At 48.8% G+C, this 22,251-nt stretch overlaps 9 protein-coding genes and 1 non-coding gene across 10 annotated transcripts; 4 read left to right on the forward strand and 6 right to left on the reverse strand.

The window, feature by feature from the left end:
• Positions 1–814: 814 nt before the first annotated feature.
• Positions 815–1,260, reverse strand: AKAW2_60232A (uncharacterized protein; the record flags this gene model as incomplete). Its single annotated transcript, XM_041692336.1, has 2 exons — positions 815–934; positions 997–1,260. The coding sequence occupies 2 exons, from the start codon at positions 1,258–1,260 to the stop codon at positions 815–817; spliced, it is 384 nt and encodes a 127-aa protein (XP_041545730.1).
• A 250-nt stretch (positions 1,261–1,510) lies between these two features.
• AKAW2_60233A (uncharacterized protein) lies at positions 1,511–3,312 on the reverse strand (the record flags this gene model as incomplete). Its single annotated transcript, XM_041692337.1, has 4 exons — positions 1,511–1,835; positions 1,883–2,847; positions 2,906–2,948; positions 3,002–3,312. 4 exons carry the CDS (start codon positions 3,310–3,312, stop codon positions 1,511–1,513), a joined length of 1,644 nt encoding a protein of 547 aa, XP_041545731.1.
• Positions 3,313–3,706: 394 nt separating this feature from the next.
• AKAW2_60234S (uncharacterized protein) lies at positions 3,707–5,752 on the forward strand (the record flags this gene model as incomplete). The annotated part of the gene is made up of 1 exon (XM_041692338.1): positions 3,707–5,752. The coding sequence occupies one exon, from the start codon at positions 3,707–3,709 to the stop codon at positions 5,750–5,752; it is 2,046 nt and encodes a 681-aa protein (XP_041545732.1).
• Positions 5,753–6,052: 300 nt separating this feature from the next.
• Positions 6,053–6,919, reverse strand: AKAW2_60235A (uncharacterized protein; the record flags this gene model as incomplete). Its single annotated transcript, XM_041692339.1, has 1 exon — positions 6,053–6,919. One exon carries the CDS (start codon positions 6,917–6,919, stop codon positions 6,053–6,055), a length of 867 nt encoding a protein of 288 aa, XP_041545733.1.
• A 1,193-nt stretch (positions 6,920–8,112) lies between these two features.
• On the reverse strand, positions 8,113–8,706 carry AKAW2_60236A (uncharacterized protein; the record flags this gene model as incomplete). Its single annotated transcript, XM_041692340.1, has 1 exon — positions 8,113–8,706. The coding sequence occupies one exon, from the start codon at positions 8,704–8,706 to the stop codon at positions 8,113–8,115; it is 594 nt and encodes a 197-aa protein (XP_041545734.1).
• A 1,006-nt stretch (positions 8,707–9,712) lies between these two features.
• Positions 9,713–10,711, forward strand: AKAW2_60237S (uncharacterized protein; the record flags this gene model as incomplete). Its single annotated transcript, XM_041692341.1, has 1 exon — positions 9,713–10,711. One exon carries the CDS (start codon positions 9,713–9,715, stop codon positions 10,709–10,711), a length of 999 nt encoding a protein of 332 aa, XP_041545735.1.
• Positions 10,712–11,162: 451 nt separating this feature from the next.
• Positions 11,163–11,236, reverse strand: AKAW2_t60009A. Its single transcript has one exon. It is a non-coding gene; the product is annotated as a tRNA-Ile (tRNA).
• A 775-nt stretch (positions 11,237–12,011) lies between these two features.
• On the forward strand, positions 12,012–13,999 carry AKAW2_60238S (sulfatase family protein; the record flags this gene model as incomplete). Its single annotated transcript, XM_041692342.1, has 5 exons — positions 12,012–12,315; positions 12,371–12,528; positions 12,580–13,399; positions 13,463–13,575; positions 13,628–13,999. The coding sequence occupies 5 exons, from the start codon at positions 12,012–12,014 to the stop codon at positions 13,997–13,999; spliced, it is 1,767 nt and encodes a 588-aa protein (XP_041545736.1).
• An 834-nt stretch (positions 14,000–14,833) lies between these two features.
• Positions 14,834–16,042, forward strand: AKAW2_60239S (ceramidase; the record flags this gene model as incomplete). Its single annotated transcript, XM_041692343.1, has 7 exons — positions 14,834–14,883; positions 14,944–14,956; positions 15,026–15,086; positions 15,138–15,278; positions 15,351–15,632; positions 15,701–15,818; positions 15,880–16,042. 7 exons carry the CDS (start codon positions 14,834–14,836, stop codon positions 16,040–16,042), a joined length of 828 nt encoding a protein of 275 aa, XP_041545737.1.
• Positions 16,043–16,605: 563 nt separating this feature from the next.
• AKAW2_60240A (uncharacterized protein) lies at positions 16,606–21,812 on the reverse strand (the record flags this gene model as incomplete). Its single annotated transcript, XM_041692344.1, has 5 exons — positions 16,606–18,738; positions 18,789–20,384; positions 20,435–20,869; positions 20,991–21,680; positions 21,738–21,812. The coding sequence occupies 5 exons, from the start codon at positions 21,810–21,812 to the stop codon at positions 16,606–16,608; spliced, it is 4,929 nt and encodes a 1,642-aa protein (XP_041545738.1).
• Positions 21,813–22,251: the final 439 nt, after the last annotated feature.

A 22,251-nucleotide genomic window follows, 5' to 3' on the forward strand; every position in this document is an offset into this window, starting at 1 on the left:
GACCCGCATCACCAGAGCAGTGGATCCATCCCCTGGTCTAATAAAGGGAGGATAAAAGAGCCGATGACTAGAGCCATACAATTGGATAAACACAAAGCATGTCCAGCAGCCTATTCAAACTTTTTTACAGAAGCTCGTATATCTATCTTCTAGGTCCACCCCATATTCGAAGTCTAGAGCGAATCCTCACTGTTCTAGTTGTGTTCTGATGACATTTGGAATTTCCAAACTTGCTTCTCTTGACCGGAATTATCTATGCTCAAGCTTTTCCATCACAACGGTTCCGGGACTGAATATCAGGGCTCCGAGGTTGTGGATGTTCGATAGCGACACGACGTCTTCTCCATTACAGCTACCCCTGGCGACGGACTAATTCAAATGGTCAGATATGCGAGGGGTTGACTTGTTTTGATTCCTCAAGAGAAGTTCTTTTCTGGAAAACTGCCTCCTTTTGATAGGAAGACTGTAGTTGAGCTGGTCTAGACTTGCGCTGTGAGCATCTCAATATTATCCATACACAACCCGCCGTCACGGCCTCAGACGCTTCTCTGGATATCATTTCTTTCGTTGGCTGGAGTTGACAGGCGTATCTCTCGCACACAAAACTTCTGAGAAAAGCGTCTTTGTCTTGGAAAAATGGACGTCTGGAACAAGTGCTCTTTGACGTTCGCGTCCCGTGTCTCTGTCCCATATAGTCATCAATAGCACGATATGGTATCACATCCTCATCCTTTTTGGGGACCTCGGTTATTGCAGAAACTGTCGTCTAGTGACATTACACTTGGGAATAAAAGAGAAAAAAAGAAGTGAAACATCACTTGAGATACTCGCGCGGATTGGCGTGCACAACATGCGAGTTGCGATTTTCGTAGAATGGGATCTCCGCACATATCCAGTAACCCGATGCAGTTCCGCTAACTGCACAGCCACGGACCTATCCTCTTGGGACCATCGGATAAGATTCAAATTTCCCCTGTGCCTTCGGAGCACATATACGGGAAGAACGGTCTGGTCCTTGTGCGCCGTGTCGTAGTTGTAGTTGTCGCCATTGACATCAACGTTGACAAAAATCCGATTACCCCATACTTGGATAGCGAGAAACAAGATACGGTTGTCCTGTTTCCAGTCTGGAAAAATTTCACCAACAATTCTGTAAGCGGTGTCCCGGCAGTCCTCCGATCCTTTTGTTTTTACTCGGATGATGATACGTTTGGCATTGTCTTTGAGGATCTCCTCACGAATATTGGACAGATTAGACATGATCCTTACGCTAAGACGACGTAGATATTAAGTTCTGGAAACAAAATGCAAGTGAAAGTGAGAAGAACAACGTAGAAGGAAAGGAGATAAAAAGCAAACCGCTTATTTATACCTCAGGCATTCAAATGGTAATGGCGACCTGGGTGAATTGATGCACCATCTTCCTACTGGCGTCTGCGCCTCGCGTAGCTTAAATATACATCTTCCATATCCCCCAATGTATTCTTCAAGGATCGATCGTGAGAATTAACTAATACAGGGCCTTACACTCAAAGTTGGCCGCATCATCAATGTCTCCTGATCCCACGTACTGCGCCAGCTTGGGATACGCGCATATCGGCCGTTGTTTGTCGATAGTGTTCGAGGTATACTCAAGGCTACTATTGAAGCGAGAACCAATAATGTAGTCGGGTGCACTACCATTCTCAACCCAGTTGATTAAAGCCAGGAAGATGTCGTGCTTAGCATCTCGGTAGCCGGGGACACTGTAAAGGGACGGGCTCAGCGTGCTCGCCTGCGTGGGCCCGGCGATATACCACGGTGCGCCCATGGTGGATGGTGTGTGGTAGCAATGTCTGGAGTTGTTAGCTTGTGATTACGTATCGGTCTTGTGTAAACTTACTCCATTCCAGGAATAGCGAAGAAGCGATAGAAGTCGTCGATATCAATACCCTGTGGCGCTAGCGTGGCAGCCATGTGGTCGCGGTAATAGAGGCCGATGCCGGGGGGTACAATGGCGTCGGAATGACCATGGTAGTGAATGAGCTTCCCTCCGTGGTGGTAGAACTCGGCCAGGTCATAGTTGTCAGCGGATGAATCGCCCGGGTCGGTCTTATCGGCGTATTGCACCACGCTATAATCGAAGTCTTGTACAGTGAAGTTGGCGAGGCCGAGGATATGTTGAGGATACCACAGCTGCGAGTCTTCGTTGCCAACACTGCCGTTGCCGATGACGCCACTCTCATTCCACATTGCTTCGCTTCCGTATAGCGGATGTGTGTACACGAAAGTCTGATTGGTTTCCACCCAGTCGTTGTAGATCTTATGCAGCGTCTCTATCTGAGGTCCTGTCAAGCAACTGGTGGTCTTTGCCTCGGTACAGAGTAATGGCAGGTAGTCGAAATGACAGCCTAGTGGATCGGAAATGATGTTGTCGACCAGTCCGTCTTGAGGGTCGCACTGACGAATTGCCTCTGCTCCAATGACGGCAAACATCTCCATTGGGATTGTATGAGCTGATCCCTGAGGTGCCTGATAGGTCGTCTGCTTAAGATTGTACAGCTGCTGGTGGGTCGTCCACCATGCCGGGCAGGCAACAATCACGCCGTCATAGTCCCGTGGAAACTTCTGTGTTTCTTTCATGGCCTGGCGCCCACCGGTGGAGCAGCCGGCGAAGTAGCTATATTTGGGCTTTTGACCATAAAATTTCTCGACGAGGAACTTGCCCAGTACACTAGTGAGGTGGTTGGCACGCCAGGCCCAGTCGTTGATTGACTCTGGATTCTTCCACCAGACTCCATCCATGTCGGAGCCCGTGTGGCCAGTGTCAGTGGCTACAGAGGCGAAGCCATAACGAAGTCCAACGGCCTGGTGATGGAAATCAGTCTATAATCCAATGGTATATAAAGCAACATCTCATACATACCATATCGACCCAATTGATGTCTTCACCTTCCTGTGCAGCATGGCTTTGCTTTCAGTCAACGCAGGATGTCCTTTGGGTAGGGTCAGAGTCACTTACAAGAACCTTTCATTCCACGTATCAGGCAGGAAGACGCCAAAGCTGAAGTAGGTGTCGACATCCGTCGTCGCATTGACCTGAATTGCACACGCTGCTGGCATTTGAGTGGGATTGGTGACGGAGCTGATGTTGGGATTCACAAAAGTCGAATTCTCTGCATAGTGACGGGCGTAAACTACACGCGCGGCGGTACCATTGGCGTCCAAGAAGGCTTGAAAAGTTTCAATGGAGCAGTCATTACTACCCAAGGCGAGTGAGAAGAGTGTGAGAAGCGAAGTGACAAGATACAGGAACCGGAGTGTCATGGCCATTACTCATGCAATAACCAAGCTTTCAGATGATCTGATGATTGGGGATCATCACTACTTGTCGAACTATTTATATATCCGGTTCTCCTCTCTGTGGCGACACTTTATCCCTCGTTGTTGTTATTCCGACTAGTATATCGGCCCATTCCTGAATTGCGGGGATACGCGGGGGAAATTCTGCAGGACGGAAACGAATGCATGATCCTGTTGGATGTTTGCCCGCAAAATGAGGGCCTCTGCGGCCGCCAACTTGCGGAGTCTTTCCCTCATTGGGATTCACAGATCAACTGTGCGGACGTGAACAAGATATAAAGCAACAATTGGGACGGGAAAGCAACAGCTGCCAGGCATCTTAACCCACAACAATCACTGCAGAATGAAGTATTCCCCGCTCAGGATGGCTGCCATGGCGTCACTACTAGTGCTGGCTCTTCCGGCGGTGGCTAAAGCTTCATCCGCTCCAACAAGCCTTTTGTTTGAGAATGACGGAAACTGGACTTCTCATGCAGAGCGACCGAGTGCCCTTCTAGTGCATACACCTGCCCGGCGTGGTCAGGCACAATCTATCTGTGCCAAATATGAGGAGCAATTGCTGCGATGCGATGACGTGTACCATTTCCGCCAGTCCTTCCAGTACCAGCAGTATCTGGGTATTCTACCTGACGAGACGCTGCTCTGGACTGCTTGCAGTACACCAGTCACACTATCTGGTACATCTACCGCTGGTAATGCATCTTCGGATGGAGAGTGGCCTTTTGTCTGCACCAACTCGGCTCCACTGGTTGACCGTGTCGACACCGATTACTCCCCCTTCCCTCGGGTCAATGCCACGGCAGGAAATATCACCTTCGAGGGTCTCCGAGATCATTTGACATTTAGATTTGCCGGTATTCCATTTGCGCAGCCGCCGATTGGCACACGCCGTTTCAAGTATGCCGAAGCCTGGGATGCGACCAATGTGACCTACGTCAATGCAACACAATACAGCCCAGCCTGTCTGCAATTTGGGTACTTTGATGGAAATAGCTATGGCTTGAACCCTTGGGGTAATGATGAAGACTGTCTGTACTTGAATGTATATACCCCCTTTCTTCCGGGCGATGCGGACGTGCCCGAGGACCAGCTGAAGCCTGTTCTCTTTTGGATCCACGGCGGCGGCTTCTCCCAGGGCACCGGCTCGGACCTAACCTTCGATGGAGGAAGTCTAACTTCACGCTCTGATGTGGTCATTGTCACCTCGAACTACCGACTGAATATCTTCGGGTACTTATCACTCGACGATGGCACCATCCCTGGGAACTACTGGATGTCCGATAATATTGCTGCCCTCCAGTGGGTGCAAAAATATGTACGCGGGTTCGGGGGAAATCCAAAGAATGTCACCATTTTCGGACAGTCAGCTGGTGGTGCCAACTGCATCGAGCTCGTTGCTTCTCCACAGGCTGCTGGTCTTTTTCAGGGTAGTATACAACAGTCGGCAGGCAACGGTCGCTTTAGCACACAGAGCGCAATAGCTGAGCTAGCTGAGCCCTACCTCAGCCCATACTGCAACGACACCGGAGCTGCCCGCCTAGCCTGTCTGCAGCAACTGCCTGCTTCAGTGCTCCTCAACGCCAGTGCCGACGTATTCTTCACTCCAGTCATCGACAATGTGTATCTACCTGATGCACCCATGGCACTGATCGCCCAAGGAAGCTCTTACATCAATTCCGTACGGATGATGTCCACCCTTATGCCCGAGGAGACTCAATCGCTGACCACTACCACGCTGACGCCTAATATGACCAATTTTCAGACCGCGCTCGACCTGCTCATCCCAGGAGGCTGGATTAATCAGAAACAGGCAGATCACATCATACCCTCAGGCCTGTGGCTTATTAGTAACGAGACCTTCTACAACGGTTCAACCTCCTACTCCAGCGTATACAATGCTAGCATAAAGATATCCACAGAAAACAACCAAGAATGTCCGAATGGCGCCTACGCCATGGTAGGTGCCGCCACGGTCGCTTTCCCCAGCATGCACGTCGCCTATCATCAGCGCGGATACGCTCTCTCTTATTACGACTTTTACGACCTGTGTACGTTCCCTGTTGGAAAGCCAGACACACCTTATTATCGGTGCCATTCTAGTGATTTGTATGAGGTATTCGGGACTTACTACATTTTCCATCAGCCGATCCGGGTTCCTGAAGATATTTACTACACCAATGCGGTGCAGGACATGTGGGGTTCCTTTGCGCGAACGGGTAATCCCAATGTTGACAGTGACTATCTGGTAGCGCGGGGGTACAACACCACCATAGAGTTCTTTGCAGGTTGGCATTGGCCGGAATTTACAGCGTCGAATATGGTCCTGGCTGATTTGCAGTATCCGCGGCCGGGGTATACGGATGTACCGGATCTGGAGCATTGCAGGTATTTAGCCAGTGTGCAGTATTGACCCAGCGGAAAGTCACATTTCCATACAATATACAATATGGATCTCGACTAGGCAATGCAGTCCGCTGTGAAACAGTCCACGGCTTCTGGGAGGCTACAGAATGACAGGAATGTTAGCCACTGGCACCGGTACCTTAGCCACAATATATTTACCTACCAAGGTTATGCGTTGCATTACTCAAGCAAAATACCTTACTGCCTACTGCTATAAACATCTGGGGATGTGGCCAGAAGTCATGTATGTCCATGCTGGAATCATTACTGGACATAGCCGTCCTTCCTTCTCCAAATCATAGATATACTATGCCCCCTTTAACAATGTGCCCCCGTCACTCTCTACTCTTTTTCCTGTTACAAAACCATCTTTAATACACCAAACATACGCCTCTGCAACATCCTCCGGCCTCCCCACCTCCCCCGTCAACGTCTCCTTCCTAAACGCTTCTAAATATGCTTCCCTCGCAAGACCCAGTCTCTCATAAACCTCCGTCTCAACAGCACCTGGGGCAACCACATTCACCCTAATGGGTGCCAACTCCACCGCCAATCCCCTAGTCAAGCCCTCAAGCGCTGATCCCACTGCCGCACCACCCACCGCTAACCCTGCCGCTGGTCTTGCGGCCATTAGCCCCGAGGTAAAGCTTATTGAGGAGGTATGATTATCAACCAAGTATGTCTTTGCATGTTTGCCCATTACCATCGGGACATGTAGCCGGAGGGTGCTCAAGGCTGCGAAACTGGATGCGTTAACCTCGGGAGAGGAGATGGGGATCCGCGGGGGCGGGGTGCCGGCCGTGTAGATTATATGGTTCAGCAAAACTCGTTCACTGCTATCATTATATTTGGTGGGAGACGCTATATTAGGAAAGAGAGAACGTGATGTAGCGTAGTCGAGAAGGTCAAGAAGGTTCTTTTCCAGAGTGGCTTGATCGCCTAGGTCGCAGGGTTTTCCAGTGATGCGGTCGGTGTAAACCTTGTTGGGGTAGAGATTTTGAAGACGAGAGACAGTAGATGATACTTTCTGGGGGTTTGAGCTGGAGATGATGATGCTGGCGCCGTGTTCCAGGGCTGCACGGGCAACGGCGAAGCCGATGCCGGAGGTGCCACCGATTATCAGGACTCGGGTGTTGGCGAGCTTGTTGATGGAGATGAGGCTGGGGGTGGCCATTTTGCTGTATGGTGCAAATCCATTGACTCGACTAAATCCATATGATGTATATCAAATCCTGAGGGTTTTATATGCCATGAAGGTATGACAGGCATATCGGCGGGACTCGGGCTCTTTTTCGCGGAGCTTGTGTGAGACCGGGACGCGGTACGAAATGCAGAGTAACCCCGGCGTCGCCAATGTTGCGCGAGGATTGACCGCGAAAGTAGACTTTCTCATCGCCCGCCTCAGCACAATACCTGAGCCATGTTTTCAAATACGCTGGCTGGTGCCATGGGGCTGACTGATGATATGGATTCGTTTTACAGCTTCGAGCCTTTACTTCTTCGATAACTAGCAGTGCGCCAGGGAACTTGAAGACGGCCTGCTTGAAACTTTGTGGAATATTCGTTACTGCTTTTTCGTTTTCTCTAGGTCTGATATGGATGTGTTACTTGACAAGAACATTAACCGTTTTAAAGGTTACAACAGGACATTTTCATATCCTACACCGATTCATGTCCAGCTTAATCTCACCGGTCTTCGCGCAGGGATAGGATAGAGAAAGGGCGACTTGATGTGAGTTTCGTGGGCCTCGATTGGTGCAGCCGTAAAGGATGCGAGTTTCCGGAAATGCTGCAAGGAGATGCCGGAGATAAGTTGTGGAGGCCGTTGGAGAGGGGATTGCTGATGCTTACATCGGCTTCATCTACGCTGGGCTCAGGCCGGTCGTTCAAAACCAAGATTCTTATTATTGGAAGCACCTTGTACTTGCTAGCTTTAGAAGCAAAGCAGGTTAGAACATCAGAGCTGATGTGCATTGATGATTGACGATTGACCAATCCCGTCGCACTTCCAAATCGGGCATCCGGAAAGCACCAGGTCTGACACCATGTCAATGACTTCGATAACTCCACTCTGACGGTGACTTGGAGCATGCCTTAGGCTGATTACTTGTCTTATAGACCCTGAGATGTCCTGCTCGTAAGCGGGTATGACGAATCCATTTTTCTAGACGCTTCCGTATGGGGTTATCTCTGGGCTAAATGCAAAGTCATTGGAATCTGAGTATTCTTTCCGGCACCCACGGTACTACTCCTCGTCTACAGCCCATAAGCCAACGGGTACAATAGATGCCAGACACTTCATTGTATGTCACTTAATCTACAATAAGCAATGGACGAAAGCAATACAAAGTACTCACCAAGTCATCGCTACTCATTCTCCTCCTGCAACATACTAATCAACCCCCAAACCTTCCCCTCTACCTCCCCAACTGCTCTATCCAACCTTTCCTTTCTCTCCACATCTACCTTCCCGCTTGCATCACCCGCATAAATCCCCGCCAACCCCGCCAACGGCAACACCATCACCATCGTTGCACTCCCATCCTCTTCCTCCACGAACCCACAATCTAGGGGTACATGCGTGCCTGCATATATACTCTCTTTGATCATCGCCGCAGCCAGGAGCGGGTTGCCAAAGAGGAAGCGATGGACACGTCGACCTATTCCTGATTCAGACTCCGATTCCCCGGAGGGTGGTAGGAAGTGGTGTAGCCACGACCCGTGATCGAACTCAGCAAAGCATACGAAGTCGGATGGCGTGTTCGTGGACTTAATCAAGTTGATTATTGCCTCGGCATTGGGTTGGGTGCGGAGGATGCCCGGGGGTTGGAGTGCGGGTACGAGGGCACGGAAACGGTTGAGGATCTTGGGGTAGGGGTTGGGAAAGTGGACGGTTATATGGTTAGCTTTGAAGGTTGAGATGTTTGAGGCTTCGGGCAAGGATACTGGTGCGGTTGACATGATGAGTCGTGATGAGGTTCGTGGCAGTGAGATGATAAGGTTGCAGTATTGAGGGGAAATGGAGAAGGATTCGCACGTGATTGGCTTAAATATTGTACAGGAGTGTGGCGCTCAGCTGATTTTGTGAAAGTCTGCCTAGAATGATTTATTAAAGCGCTATATTGTTCCAGATGAATTGCTGATATGCTAATGGCAGTGACCTGTCTCGAATCCAATAGCTTGCTGTTACCATCGGATCTGGTGCGTATGGCCTATTCAAGCATATGTCAGTACACAGCACTGGAATCTCTACGTCTACTCACTGCACGACGGTCTATTATCTACCTCACAGTTTTTATCCTATAAACTATTCAGATTCAATTGACAAGCCGCCTACTCCCTGCTAAACTTTGACAGTGTCACAGACTCACAGTCGGGTTTCGGATATTGTCCTGACGATCGTTGGCGGGTCCAAATTTCGGGCACCCGCAGTCCCACCGTGCCAGATCTTAATCATTTTTCTGAATATCGGAGATAGCGGCTAGGAATGGCCAGATATAGAGAAAGAAACCGAATTAGCATCGGCGATGCTATACCACTGGACAATGGATAATGAACCATCGGCTTGAGATTCCTTTTGCAGGCAACAAGACCGAGCTTACCGCGACTACAACATTCAGTACTCTCTTGTGACACCATGATGTAGTCAGCCCTGTCTGCTTCCGCTGGTGTTGATGTTAACGGGTTTCAATTTACGATCAGACAATGCCTCGTCATGGGGTGCGTAAAGATGCCCACTTTGTTCCTGTTTCAAAGTAGATCATTGTACCTGCATAGGGCAGGGCCACGTATTACCTTTTTAACCTTAATTAAGGAGGTCGCTTATACTATAATCCAAATAACGTTGCGAAGTGTATATAACTTTGAGGTGGTCCTCTCCTTCGATTTAATAATCCACGCGCTTTCTGAGCCATCGACCAATTCCCTCCTTCTTTCAATATTCCTCGTTAGTACTACCGGCCACACCATGAGAGTTCACCCCTCCTTCCTAGGCACTCTTGCCCTTAGTGCGAGCACCCTAGCATCCGCCGAGCTCAACGTCCGCACGGTCTACCAATTCGCCTCCAACGACACCTGGCTCGAGAACCTAGCCGTCCGATCCAACGGCCTCATCCTCGCAACCGAGATCGGGCCCCCAGCAAGCCTCCTCTCCTTCGACCCGCGCTCCTCATCCCCAAAGAAGAACGTCATCCACACCTTCCCCAGCGTCCTCGGCCTCTCCGGCATCACCGAAGCAGCCCACGACGTCTTCTACGTTGCCGGCGCCAACACCACCAGCGACAACATCTCAGATCCTCCCAAAAACGCCACGCACATCTGGCGCGTCGACTTCACCACCAACTCTGATACCCCTGACATCAAGCTCATCGCCCGCCCCACCGCACCAACCGGCTTTAACGGCCTAGCAGCCTTCAACGAGACCATCATCCTCGCCTCGGCCTCCTACCAAGACTCCATCTTCGCCGTCGACACAACAACGGGGTATACCTGGGAAGCCATCAAAGATGCGAACCTGATGAGCAGCATCAACGGACTCAAGGTTCAAGATGATTTCGTCTACTGGACTGCAAACGGTGGCCTTTACAGAGCAGAGCTCTACTCGAATGTGACTGCTGGTCCTGGAGAACTTATTGTCCAGTCTACTGCCTTTGACGATTTTGCTGTTGCACCGGATGGGTTCCGTGCTGCGAGTGGAAGGAAGTTTGCGTATGCGGCTACGGCGGCGATGAATACGATCATGCAGATTAGCTTTGACTTGCAGGGTGGGAGGAACCTGACGAGTGTTATTGCCGGCAGTTTGGATTCTACGGAGGTTGCGGAGCCGACGGGGTGTGCGTTTGGGAGAGGCGAGGGCGAGATGGATTGGTTGTATGTTACTACTGGTGGTGCGAGTGCGGTGAATGTGGATGTGGATGGGGTGGAGGTTGCTGTTGGGGCGCAGTTGTTGGGGATTAAGCTTAATTAAGTGGCATAGTAGTTAACGGATGGAAATAGGTGTGAAGTAAGTAAGGGCAGTAGAGGATCATTGTGTTGCAGAAGAAGGGCCCAGAAGAAAGATGTGTGAGGTGAAAGTACTATCGTTGCCTCAGTGTTGTGGGAGCTAGATGTATACGGCGGGCAATAGGTGCTGCAATGTAGGCAGTTCGAGCTGGCCATAATATATTCTCCGTTCTACCTACACTCTTTTGCCTGCTCAATGCTCAATGAGAGAAACCGATGGCTAGAGATACAATCGACATGCCAGTCAGTTATTGTGTGCGGAAATTGGAATCGGTAAGACAGTAAACAATAATAATAGACACCAACGAACGGGGGGAGTTGTCTTGTTTCTACCACAATTAATTGCTCTTCGAAGTTCCAGCAGCAAAAGGTTGCTGGAGCAGAAGATGCGATGGATAGAAAAATGCAAAAAGAGATGGTCCCAGAGGGGCTCGAACCCTCGACTTTGACGTTATTAGCGTCACGCTCTAACCAACTGAGCTATGGGACCCGGTTGTTGAAAGCGGCCGCCTCAATAGAATAGAAGAGGCCCCATAGTGCCCAACGTCCACAAGTGGAGTTGTGGCAGAAAAGCCGGTCCCGACCGCCTTTATCACCGCTCCAACCGGCAGAAGCTAGTCAACCTCGTCAGAAAAACCTCGGATTTAAGCGGATTTAAGGACATACAGCCCCAGAATGGTGCTGTCCATTTCTGTGTAAATCTTGACCGCCCTGGGGGGATGCGGCAGAAATGGGTGGCTGATCCTCGTTCTGGAGTACAACACGTGCTGTTCTCGTATCTCAAAATCAGTTTCTCTCTTCGCCATGCCACATGGATAATTGTTTCTTTGGAGCTTTTTTCTTCTTGACACATTTTAGACAAGTTTATAGTGGTCGTGGGCAATGACTCTGCAGTACAATGCTGCTAATCAACTTGAATCATCTTCGATATATTTTTCTCGAACTACATCTGTTACTAAACAGTATGGGAGTACTGTCTGATCTACTAAATTCATCATTTTTATGCCAGTATGAAGCACCGTGATCATACTTCAGCACATAATTGGGGAAATAACAGTGTTTTCTGAAGGATTACTTTCCAAACATTAAGCATCGCTACATCGTATGCAGATTGCCGGAGCATCGTGCAAGGTGGTTTGTGTATGGTCCGCTTTGACCCGGATTGCGTTATGCGCGGGGTTATTAAGCAATCGACTTGAACCTCACTGCACCTACCGTTCATTTGTTTTGACATCAAAGCCACACATATATACTATACCAGCAATATGCGGAGCCTGGTGTGCTTGTTAGCCCTGGCTGGGTTTACTACACAGTCGCTAGGGCAGCAGCAGCAGCAGCCGCTATATGCGACCGCCAAGCCCAATGTCGTCTTCATATTAACTGATGATCAAGACGCGCAACTCGGCTCCTTGGACTACATGCCTTATGTTAAAAAGCATCTCCTAGACAAAGGAACACACTATCGCAGCCATTACTGTACAACCAGCGTCTGTTGCCCTTCGCGGGTGACCCTTTGGACAGGGAAACTGGCCCACAACACAAACGTTACGGACGTCAATCCTCCGCATGGTGGGTGTACTACCAACCACCATGCGTACATGGAGATTTGCTTATACACTCCCAGGTGATTATCCAAAGTTTATTTCTCAAGGTCTCAATGACAACTATCTGCCTGTCTGGCTACAGGAAGCCGGGTACAATACCTACTACACTGGTAAACTGTTCAACGTCCACACGGTCGACAATTATAACGCCCCCTTCCCAGCTGGGTTTACCGGAAACGTAAGCCAGTATCAATGTCTTACTTAAGTTACTATCTAATTCATCGCGCAGGACTTCCTTCTCGATCCATTTACATACGACTACCTTAACAGCACCTTCCAACGAGACCGAGAACCACCCCAAAGCTACGAAGGTGAATACAGCACCGACGTCCTCGCACAAAAAGCATATCGCCTACTCGACGAAGCAGTCGCGGCTCAAAAGCCCTTCTTCCTCACCGTCGCTCCCATTGCACCGCACTGCAATGTTTTCATGAATGGTACCGGCTTGGACGCCAACCCTAAATTCAGCTTCAGCGCACCTATTCCCGCGAAGCGACACGAGGACCTATTCTCCGACATTAAAGTCCCCCGAACCCCCTCCTTCAATCCGGAAAAACCCTCAGGCGCCAACTGGATAAAGACCCTCAAGCGACAGAATGATACTAATATTGACTACAATGATCACTTTTACCGCCAACGTCTACGCGCCCTGCAGGCCATTGATGAACTAGTTGATGGTCTGTTTTCCCGATTGGAGGATTATGATATTCTCGACAACACCTATGTAGTCTATAGTAGCGATAATGGCTACCATATTGGTCAACACCGACTTCAGCCGGGCAAGTCGTGTGGATATGAGGAAGACATCAATGTTCCCTTGATAGTTCGTGGCCCCAGTGTTGCCCAAAATGTATCTACGAATATTGTTACAACACATACGGACCTTGCACCCACCTTCCTTGATTTGTTAGGCATTCCTCTCCGAGAGGACTTCGATGGCGACCCCATCCCTTTGACAGAGAACCAGATCGAGGAGGCCCATGACGAGAGACAAGAGCATGTCACAGTTGAATATTGGGGATATGCAGCGGGAGAGGGTATATATGACTGTGCGTACCCTACTCACACCCTCCACTCTTTGACTGTGCATGTGCTAATCAGGACACTGAAAGTTGACCTATCGGCATACAACAACACATACAAAGCTCTCCGCATCAGAGGTAGTGAATATAACCTCTACTACTCTGTTTGGTGTAACAACGAGCATGAACTCTACGATATGACTGTAAGTGATCCCGCCTAATTTATTGCCCTGCGGAATCCAACCAAAGAGACAGAGTGACCCTCATCAACTCCATAACCTCCTTTCTACAAATGGGCTTCCAAATGCGACCTCTCACATCATATTGAACGTTGATCTTTCCAAAGTCGTTCAGCGACTTGACTCCCTTCTACTGGTGCTCAAGTCCTGTAAGGGCCAGGTATGTGTCAGGCCATGGGATGCCTTGCATCCGCGCGGGGAGGTCACGACGTTGAAAGACGCACTGGATGTGCGCTATGATTATTACTATGAGATGGAACAGACAACGCGGGTCCAGTTTGACGAGTGTGCGCGCGGGTATTTTCTGGATGTGGAGGGCCCACAGTTTGGTCAAGGGACTGAGTATGGGGTTCTTCGGGATGGATTACCATGGTATGAGTGGGTATAAGTCTGCAGAAGAAGAAGTCTCGAGAGTTATTATTGTTACACATCTGACGACATTTGCTTGCATGGGTTGTGTTGTGTAACGTAAATTATATACTTGATCTGAGTTTTGTGGATACTTATAATATGCGAAATGAGGCAATATCAGGATCTCCCCTCGCGGGACGCGTTACTTGACGCATATGAGCCTTCTATATTGAGGGTAGCCATCGGGATATTTCGATTTTCATTTGAATTATTTCCAACAATGTTGTTGACGCGTTGTTTTTGTAGAGCGTCAAGGCCTCAGGCAGCAATTGATATATCCACATGACAAGTCGATTCAGCTAGGGGGTAGAACCTGCATAGCATTGAACTTTGAAGAAAACAGATGCCATTATTGAGACCAAGTTGGCTTAGCCTATACTGCAATACATCATATGAGGAACCTTGAAATATTCTAGGAGATTCATGCCTTGTTCATCTCCATGCCAAGACTGGGGATAGAAGCCGAGTCAGCCCCGTCCGGAACGGTCGGGTAAGCCATCAGGCAGTCCAACGTGTATTCCAAGTGCCTGCGAAGACTGTACTCTTGTAGGTAACCATACCAGTGCATCTAGTACAAAAATAGAAACTATATATCGCGTACATCAGCCCATCTCCGACTCCGTCAGTGTCTTCAACCCCGGAAAACCGTGCAGGAACCAGGCCTGCTAAGCGCGGGAGACAGGATTGGGTCACCGTTGCGGTGGAGCCCCCGAAGGAGCCGATTTATTATTATTCCAGCCCGTCTGCGAATCTCCCCATTCTCTCTCTTTCCCAACTCCCCATATTCCAGTCGTCAGGAACGCTCGCGACAATGGATTCCGCGATTTCGCCTTTTTGGGGTGCACCAACCTCTTATCTGAAGTATGACTTTGAATCTCCTGTCAATTGACGTGCAAAGTGTAGACTAACCAATGCCAATAGCTTTTGTGAAGAGGTCCGTCTAAAGCAACCGCAATCTGGTCTTTTCTTGGTCTTCAATCCTAGTGGCTGATTTGTCCTTCAGGATTATGTAGTTACGCGATATGTTGCGGAGTTTATCAATACTCTCAGCAGCTTTGTTTACAGTATGTTTACTTTTGTTTCATGGTAGTGCCATTACTGACACGTCTGTTTAGTATTATATGGGATCTACGGTCTCCGGCAGCTCCACAGCAGACACCAAACCGGATCGCGCTCAATCCTATACTGCGGATTGATTGGCGTCGGTGTCTGCTCTGCTGGTTACCATATGACCTTGAAATATCACACTCAGATGTGTACTGTCACCTTCCCTTTATTCAGCCTACTTGAATCAACCATAGTGATCTGAGCTGACCGTCTTGGAACAGCGGATGAGCTTTCCATGCACCTCCTCACCACTCCGCTTCTCTACCGCATTCTCTCCTTCCAGGCCACCCCTCAGTACACGAAGACTGTAGGAATCGTTCTCTCCGTACTGTTCACGATCGTCATGGTCGTCCACATGGTCATGGACGAGTTCCTGCTCCATGCGGTGACGTTCGGCACCGCTGTGTATTTGATCGCGACTCGCACGCTCAAGATCATTCCTCGGGAGATCCCGGATGTCGAGGATCGCAAGAGGATTCAGAACGTGGCGCTCTTTGGGTGCGGTATGTTTATTCATCATTTATTTATGACTTATCAACCGAGGGTATAGCTAACACTGACATTTTCATAGCGAGCTTTATCTTCGGATACCTCGTCTGGCTGGTTGACGAGTGGGTGTGTCAGTCTCTGATCGGAGCCAGACACGCGGTCGGACTGCCCGTGGCGTTTTTGCTTGAGTTGCATGGCTGGTATGTAGATCTTTCTTCGTTGTCTGGGACAAGCTCGGGATCTTGCTAATGGCTATACAAGGTGGCATGTCTTTACTGCGATTGGTGGGTATATCGCCGTGGCGATTATTGATTTGATTACTTCCGGGAATTTGCAACGGGACTCGGTTGCACAGCTCGCGTGGCCATTGCCGACTGTTGCGAGGCTGCTCGGGCCGGCTGAGGGAGAGATGAAGTGGAAGTAGAATTGTGCAATTGAATGGTGTTGAGGAGACATGGAAGGGTACAAGTAACTGAACAGGGGCGTGGGCGGATGGTGCGGGTGAAGTGGTAGAGAGATGGACGATACTTCTAGATACTCATAGAACCATAAGCCATTCGAAAAAGTGTTGGTAGAACGTCACAAGTAAGCGAGTGATATGCCCGGAAAGGCAAATACTCTGTATTAGAAACATTCTTGTCTTAAGGTCAAATATACGGCCTCGAAGCTCAAGGCGGGGTATCATTGTTCTGCGTATGCAGTGATTTACTTTGAAGAAGGTTGTCACTTAGACTTCGAAATCCAAATATGAACCCTACAAGCAACATGATATTTGAATTAAATAGACGCCATGAGCCGTGTACGGACTGCAGCCCTTGAGAGGAGTCGGTGAATAGATAGCGATACGATGACTACATTGGAAATCAGCGTCCCCTATGTTTTCGTGGTTGAAACGCTCATGCTTTCTCACAGGCTTCTATCAACTTCTACTACTGGGAACTGTGGCTTTGTATGTAAATGAAATAATCTTTATTCGCAAATGGAAATCTATGTGTCAGCATAGTCTGGCTCTGGGGAAAAATGCAAGGTGCCAATAACCGAGCTTTTGCCTATCAGAACTAGAGAGCTGGCGGACAGGAGATCAACAGAATGTGGACGAAAGTCAGCTGGGATGGCCACAATTCTCTTCTCGTTGTAAGTCACCCATTTCAGATCCTCTTCAAACGTGTACATTGCCAGGTCTTCCCAGTTTAGCAAGAGCGGCTGTCGTGTTGAGATTGAGCTATCGTTGTAGCACGGTGATTCTTTGATGGGTTTCTCCTTTGCCATATCCCATATGAAAATGGAGTCAACATCTCTTGCTGCCAGTCGAGTGTCGTCTGGCGCAAATGTCAGAGACTGAACGAATGTCGAATGGCCAGTGTGCTTCGTGAAAACTTCTCCAGTTCTCAGATCAAAGATCTTCACATAACCCTTCCTACACCCTATCGCGATCTGCTTCCCGCTATGAGAAAAGGCAAGGGCAGTAATGCGAACACGCCCAATGTCGATATCATATTGTATTGGCTCCTTGCCAAAGCTCCAGATTGTCATAACATTGGCTGACGATGATGCCACTATGTCACCGTTCGGTGAGAAAGCTAATAGCTCACTTCCCGGAAGTCGCTTTGGGCTAGCTTGTTCTTCCCTACCCGTAGCACTATCGTATACCCGCAGAATACCATCATTGCCAAGGAGGACCACTCTCCTGCTATCTAGCGAAAAGGCTAAAGCCATGCTAAATGGGCTCTCAAGCACAAGATTGGGTTTCCATGTTGTAGTACTGAGCAACTTGAAAAAACCATCGCGATTAATAAAAGCCAGGTAATTGTTGTCTGGCGAAAACGCCCCAGACCGGCCAATATTTTCTGTCAGTGTGTGTTGGACTTTACCACTGGCAAGGTCCCATACTTCAGAATCCTTTCCGTATCTAGTGAATATAGCTGTTGGTCCACTGGGAGAAACAATAGAAGTGAATATACTTCCATACGTGTCAATTGGTGACCCTGGTGGTTGGTCCACTTTTCTCAAGCCATGAAGATCCCATATTCGCACTGCTTGAGCGTTGTTTGTGAAGGAGGCTAGCTTCCGACCATCAGGGGAGAAGGTAAAACTCCCGACTTCCTCAGAATGACCTCCTAGGCGATGAATAATGTGTCGAGTACTCAGGTCCCATATCTCCAAAGTTCCTGCATTTGTGCTCACTGCCAGCTGGTTGCAATCGGGAGAAAAGGTCATTTCTTCGACATAGCAAGACTTGTGTTCTACTACCACCTCAGGTTCCCCATTCATATCCCACACCTGTACCACGTCATGATGCGTCCTAAGGGCGATTCTTTTCAGATCGGAAGAGAAGGCAACATGGAACCAGAGATCACTTTTCACCTCCCATGCAAATATTTCCTCGGTATCGCAAACACCAGTGCCACGGGGAATGATCCTACTCAACTTGATCCGGTCATCTGAGCATGATGCAATGAGCTCTCCGTTGGGTGACAAGGTCCACTTTTCAAACTGGCCATCTATGATTCTAGTCTCACCAATCTCAGAGTCCCAGAGGCACACTGCTTGGGGATGTTCTGTAAGGAACGCAACTTTCCTTGCGTCAGGCAATGGTCTAATAGCTGCAATGTCTGTGACACCGACCGGTGTATTTTCTCGTCGCTCTAGTTGCCCTGTAATGATATCGAAAGTATTGACAGTGAGATCTTTATAAACTGCCTTTAGCTTCCTGCCATTGGGATAGAACGATACTCCCAAAACCTCTTGCTGCCCAGGCCTTGCGTCATTCTTCTGTAGTAGTTGCTCAAGTTCCCCAGTGATCAGATTCCAGACCATTACTTGACCAAATAAAGTACCAGCTGCGACCTTGGTTGAATCAGGAGAGAAGGTTGCACATCGTGGTTCCCAGCACCGTAGTATACGCTCAGCTTGGCCCCAAGAGTTGTGAGTAGTAGAGGCAAGGTTTATCCACCTAGGAGACTCTTTCTGATATTGCCTTCGTAGCACACTTGATGGTGGGGAGAAAATAAGGGCAGAGTAATAGACCTGAAGCGGAGCCTCGGAAATGTCATTGGCATGATGGTTGATGAATTGTCTCCCATCATCAACAAATTCGAAAAGATCTGGGTGCTCCCTAGGCTACTGCTAATGTCAATTTGTATACAGTGAGAAGAGGGGGCAGTGCTTACAGAAATGTGAGTCTTAAGTTCAGTCATCGTGGGACTGGCGTGCGACATTCGCCTCGTAAGACTTAGCGCCTCAAGCCAGTGGGTAAAGTGCTCTTTCAAGAAGGTCAACAGTTGTGTGGCTTCCGTTGTCTGAATAGACCCCACACAGTTGATATGAGTACCCCAATGCCAACAGGCATACTGGACCACCTGGGGAAGATGCTTGTTGATGATTTCCTGCCATACCTCAACCGCTGCAGTACCTGGATGTTCAATATTGCAAATATTCCTGCGCAGGCTGCCCTGTTCAAGAAGAATATCCATGCATCGATGGAAAAGTTCCTTATTTGCTTCCTTCTCGTCAATGAGGAGGCTCTTATCATCGCATCGATTCGGATCAACAAGAAAGTCACGAAAGGAAAGATGGAAGAGTGAAACCCGTGAGTTGTCATCCTCGGGCACAACCAGGACTGAACTCAGGTTTTTGAGCATTATACTGATGTTTTCGCAGGGTTCTCGGAGAAGCGTGGCAAGATCACGAAGTGAGAGCGCCTCTGGCATGGTAATGACTGACCCAACTACTAGCTGGAACAGAGGAATCAGATATATACTATCTGAACCGCGCTCCGTGATTGCCTGCTTCAAGACGAGTGTGTACATGCCATCAATATCCCTGGTAAGAGAACCATGTTGCTTATTTGTATTGAGCAACAAATCCAAAGTAGCGTCGAGGAACACAGTAGCCTCTAGCAATCGACAGGCAGTCGCTGCGGCGATGAACAATCGTCCACATTGTTCAATAAGCTTTTCTGCTCGTTCTTTGCCAGGCCACGCTTCCTGGGCCCTGCCATTAGGCTGCTTCCTTATAGCAATTTCGGACAGTTTGTCCTCGAGGAAGATGCGGATGTCTCGTTCTGTGGTCAGGTCTCCAGTACCATCAATCATTACATCATAATAAGTGGTTGAAGGGATCTGTGTGAATCCATCAGCCAGATAATCCTCGGGCCGGCTGGTCACGAAGATCCGTAGCTGGACTTTTTCCAGCGTTCTTGCAGTCGCTAGAAGCTTTACGATACTCTGGGCATATATGAGTCCGTTCTGGCATTCATCCAGTGCGTCAATCACAAGCACTAGAGCCATTGAATGCGGAAATTTGTCACTCAGCGTAGAAAGGGGCTCAAGAAGGAGACATCTCCATTGCTGATCTAGAGACTGCTGAGCCACATCATGCTTGTGCTGGATGGAGTCTTTCAAGTGTGCTGCAAAGCCGGGGAGCACATCTGCTAATTGTCGGGCCAGAGTGGGAAAGAGTCTATCGGGATCTGCTCGATCGGCATTGCTTCTCGAGAAGAAAAATGAGGCGCCAAGAAGAAGCTGGTCATTGAACATCTTGGCTACAGTCCGAGCAATGGTAGACTTGCCAGTGCCTGCCATGCCTCTAAGCCAGAAGATGCAATTGTTATCGCCTCCATTTCCCCATCTCTGGATCTTACGGAGAATTTGTTTTCGGGTGTCTTCATGGCAGTATGCTGGAGGCGGCATGTCCTTCCTATAAGTGTAAAATGCAGCATATTCAGCTTCGGGAAGTCCGCTGATCAAGCCATCCTGTGTGAGGAGCTAATTGCAATGGTTAACTAAAAGCCCGCTGGTATGACTGATCAACCTACCTTGATCTCCTCGTGAGCTTTTCTACTCTCATCCAAAATTGACTTTACAGTCTGCCGCAGGCTGGACATCTGACCATCAATGCTTGTGATTATCTTTTGATTAAGCCTTTCTAAATCCAAAGTGATACTATCCTCCGTATTCTTCATACTTGTAAGCATAGCAGTCCAGTTGTCTTTTAGAACGGCGTCCCTTAGAAGACGCTTGATGGAAGGACGAGAGTACTGGGCCACCAGCGAAACTTGATAGTTTAAGATCTGTGAATAAAGGTCGATCATCTTGTCTTTCACCCGAGAAAGGAGCCCCTGATCTTCAGATGACTGACCCCTAGAGATTAGAGGGGTTGCTTCTATGAGTCGACAGCGAACCAAGATGTCAGAAATCTTTTTCAATCCAGATTTGGCGTTATCAAACTGTGTCAGTGTATTATCTATCAACTATGATCAAAGCTTAGCAACCTAGTATTTAGCATCAAGGCATTAAGGGCAAGCTTGATCCATATCTGTGAAAAGTCCCGGCTACGGCGAAGATGCAACAGGTATCAATCGGGTGACTTACGGGGAAAAGTCCTGCCACACAACCCCATGCAAGGGCTGCATGAGGCTCTGCACTCACAGTTGCTGTGATAATATCCTTGAACATCTTGATCGTGCCGAGTATCTCAGACGCTTGGTCCCTAACAACTCTGCCCCTGACGACCAGTCTGGCATTCTGTATCACATTCAGTTTGCCCTTAACAATATCCTGCAGCTTTTCAAGATTGCCCTCATTGCCCCTTTCATCGGCATCATCATTGCTCGTTCCTTGCTCGTTCTGACTGATCTCGGCTTCTACCAAAAGCTTGACAAACTGGGCCATGACGTTTGTGTTCACTTCCTGCTCGACCTTCCGGTAAGCTGCTTCCCAAAGACCGTTACGCAGTGTCTTATCATGCAATCGGTGACTCAGCTCCTCCTGCTCGACCGTGCTAGCAAGCTCAGTACGAGCCTCCTTATTATCCGCGATCGCCTTTTTGTCTGTCGTCTTTTGCAGTTGCCTCGTCTCTTTCTTGTCCGCCATCTCCTTCTTTTCTTCGTGGCTAGTCTTTAGGTCGACATTCTTGCTTTCGGTTTCCGGGTGGCAATGAAAAATAGATTCATCTGACGGAGCCTGGACTGTGTTGGCGGGTTGAGTGCGACTTTGTGGTTCTTGTCTCAGTGCAGACGAAGCAGGCGAAGCAGTCGAAGAGGAAGGTTCAACCTTTGGTGACTACGCCAATAACGTTAACCACACTCGGTTCTGGCTGGTCAAATGTCCATGCTTTACCTCCTCGGCGGCTTTATTTCGCTTCTTCCAGGTGCTAGGCATGAAAATGCCTGTCAAGGTCTCCTTACAGGTCATTTTGCTCGTCTCAGTTGCGGAATAATGTGGGTTGACGATGGGTGCGTTTCGGATTCGGAGCGGGGTTAGGAAGTGGTGGGTGAGAAATAAGCGCCTGGAAAAAGCAATCGCGTAGCCCCCTGCTCTACACCGTGATCGATGCACCTATTGACTGGAGGCCACATTTTGATAACAATAATGATAAGATCTAGCGCAATTTCAAGGATATTCCCTATTCCCCTTTTTACTTTTTCTTCTGCTGTCACTTTGGTTCCTTTTGTTCCTTTCTTGTGCATATCACTTTATTTGGATAAACGGCGCCTGTACATCTAACCACTATCAGATCTTGTCTGTTAGAAATTGTACCTAGATGAACTCTGAGCGTCAAATTAGATGACCCTAGATAAGCTTTCGCGATAGTATTACAAAGAAGCAAAATTTACGGTGCCACTGTAGCACA

This window comes from Aspergillus luchuensis, chromosome 6 (genome assembly GCF_016861625.1).
Source record: "Aspergillus luchuensis IFO 4308 DNA, chromosome 6, nearly complete sequence".
Lineage (NCBI taxonomy): Eukaryota > Fungi > Ascomycota > Eurotiomycetes > Eurotiales > Aspergillaceae > Aspergillus > Aspergillus luchuensis.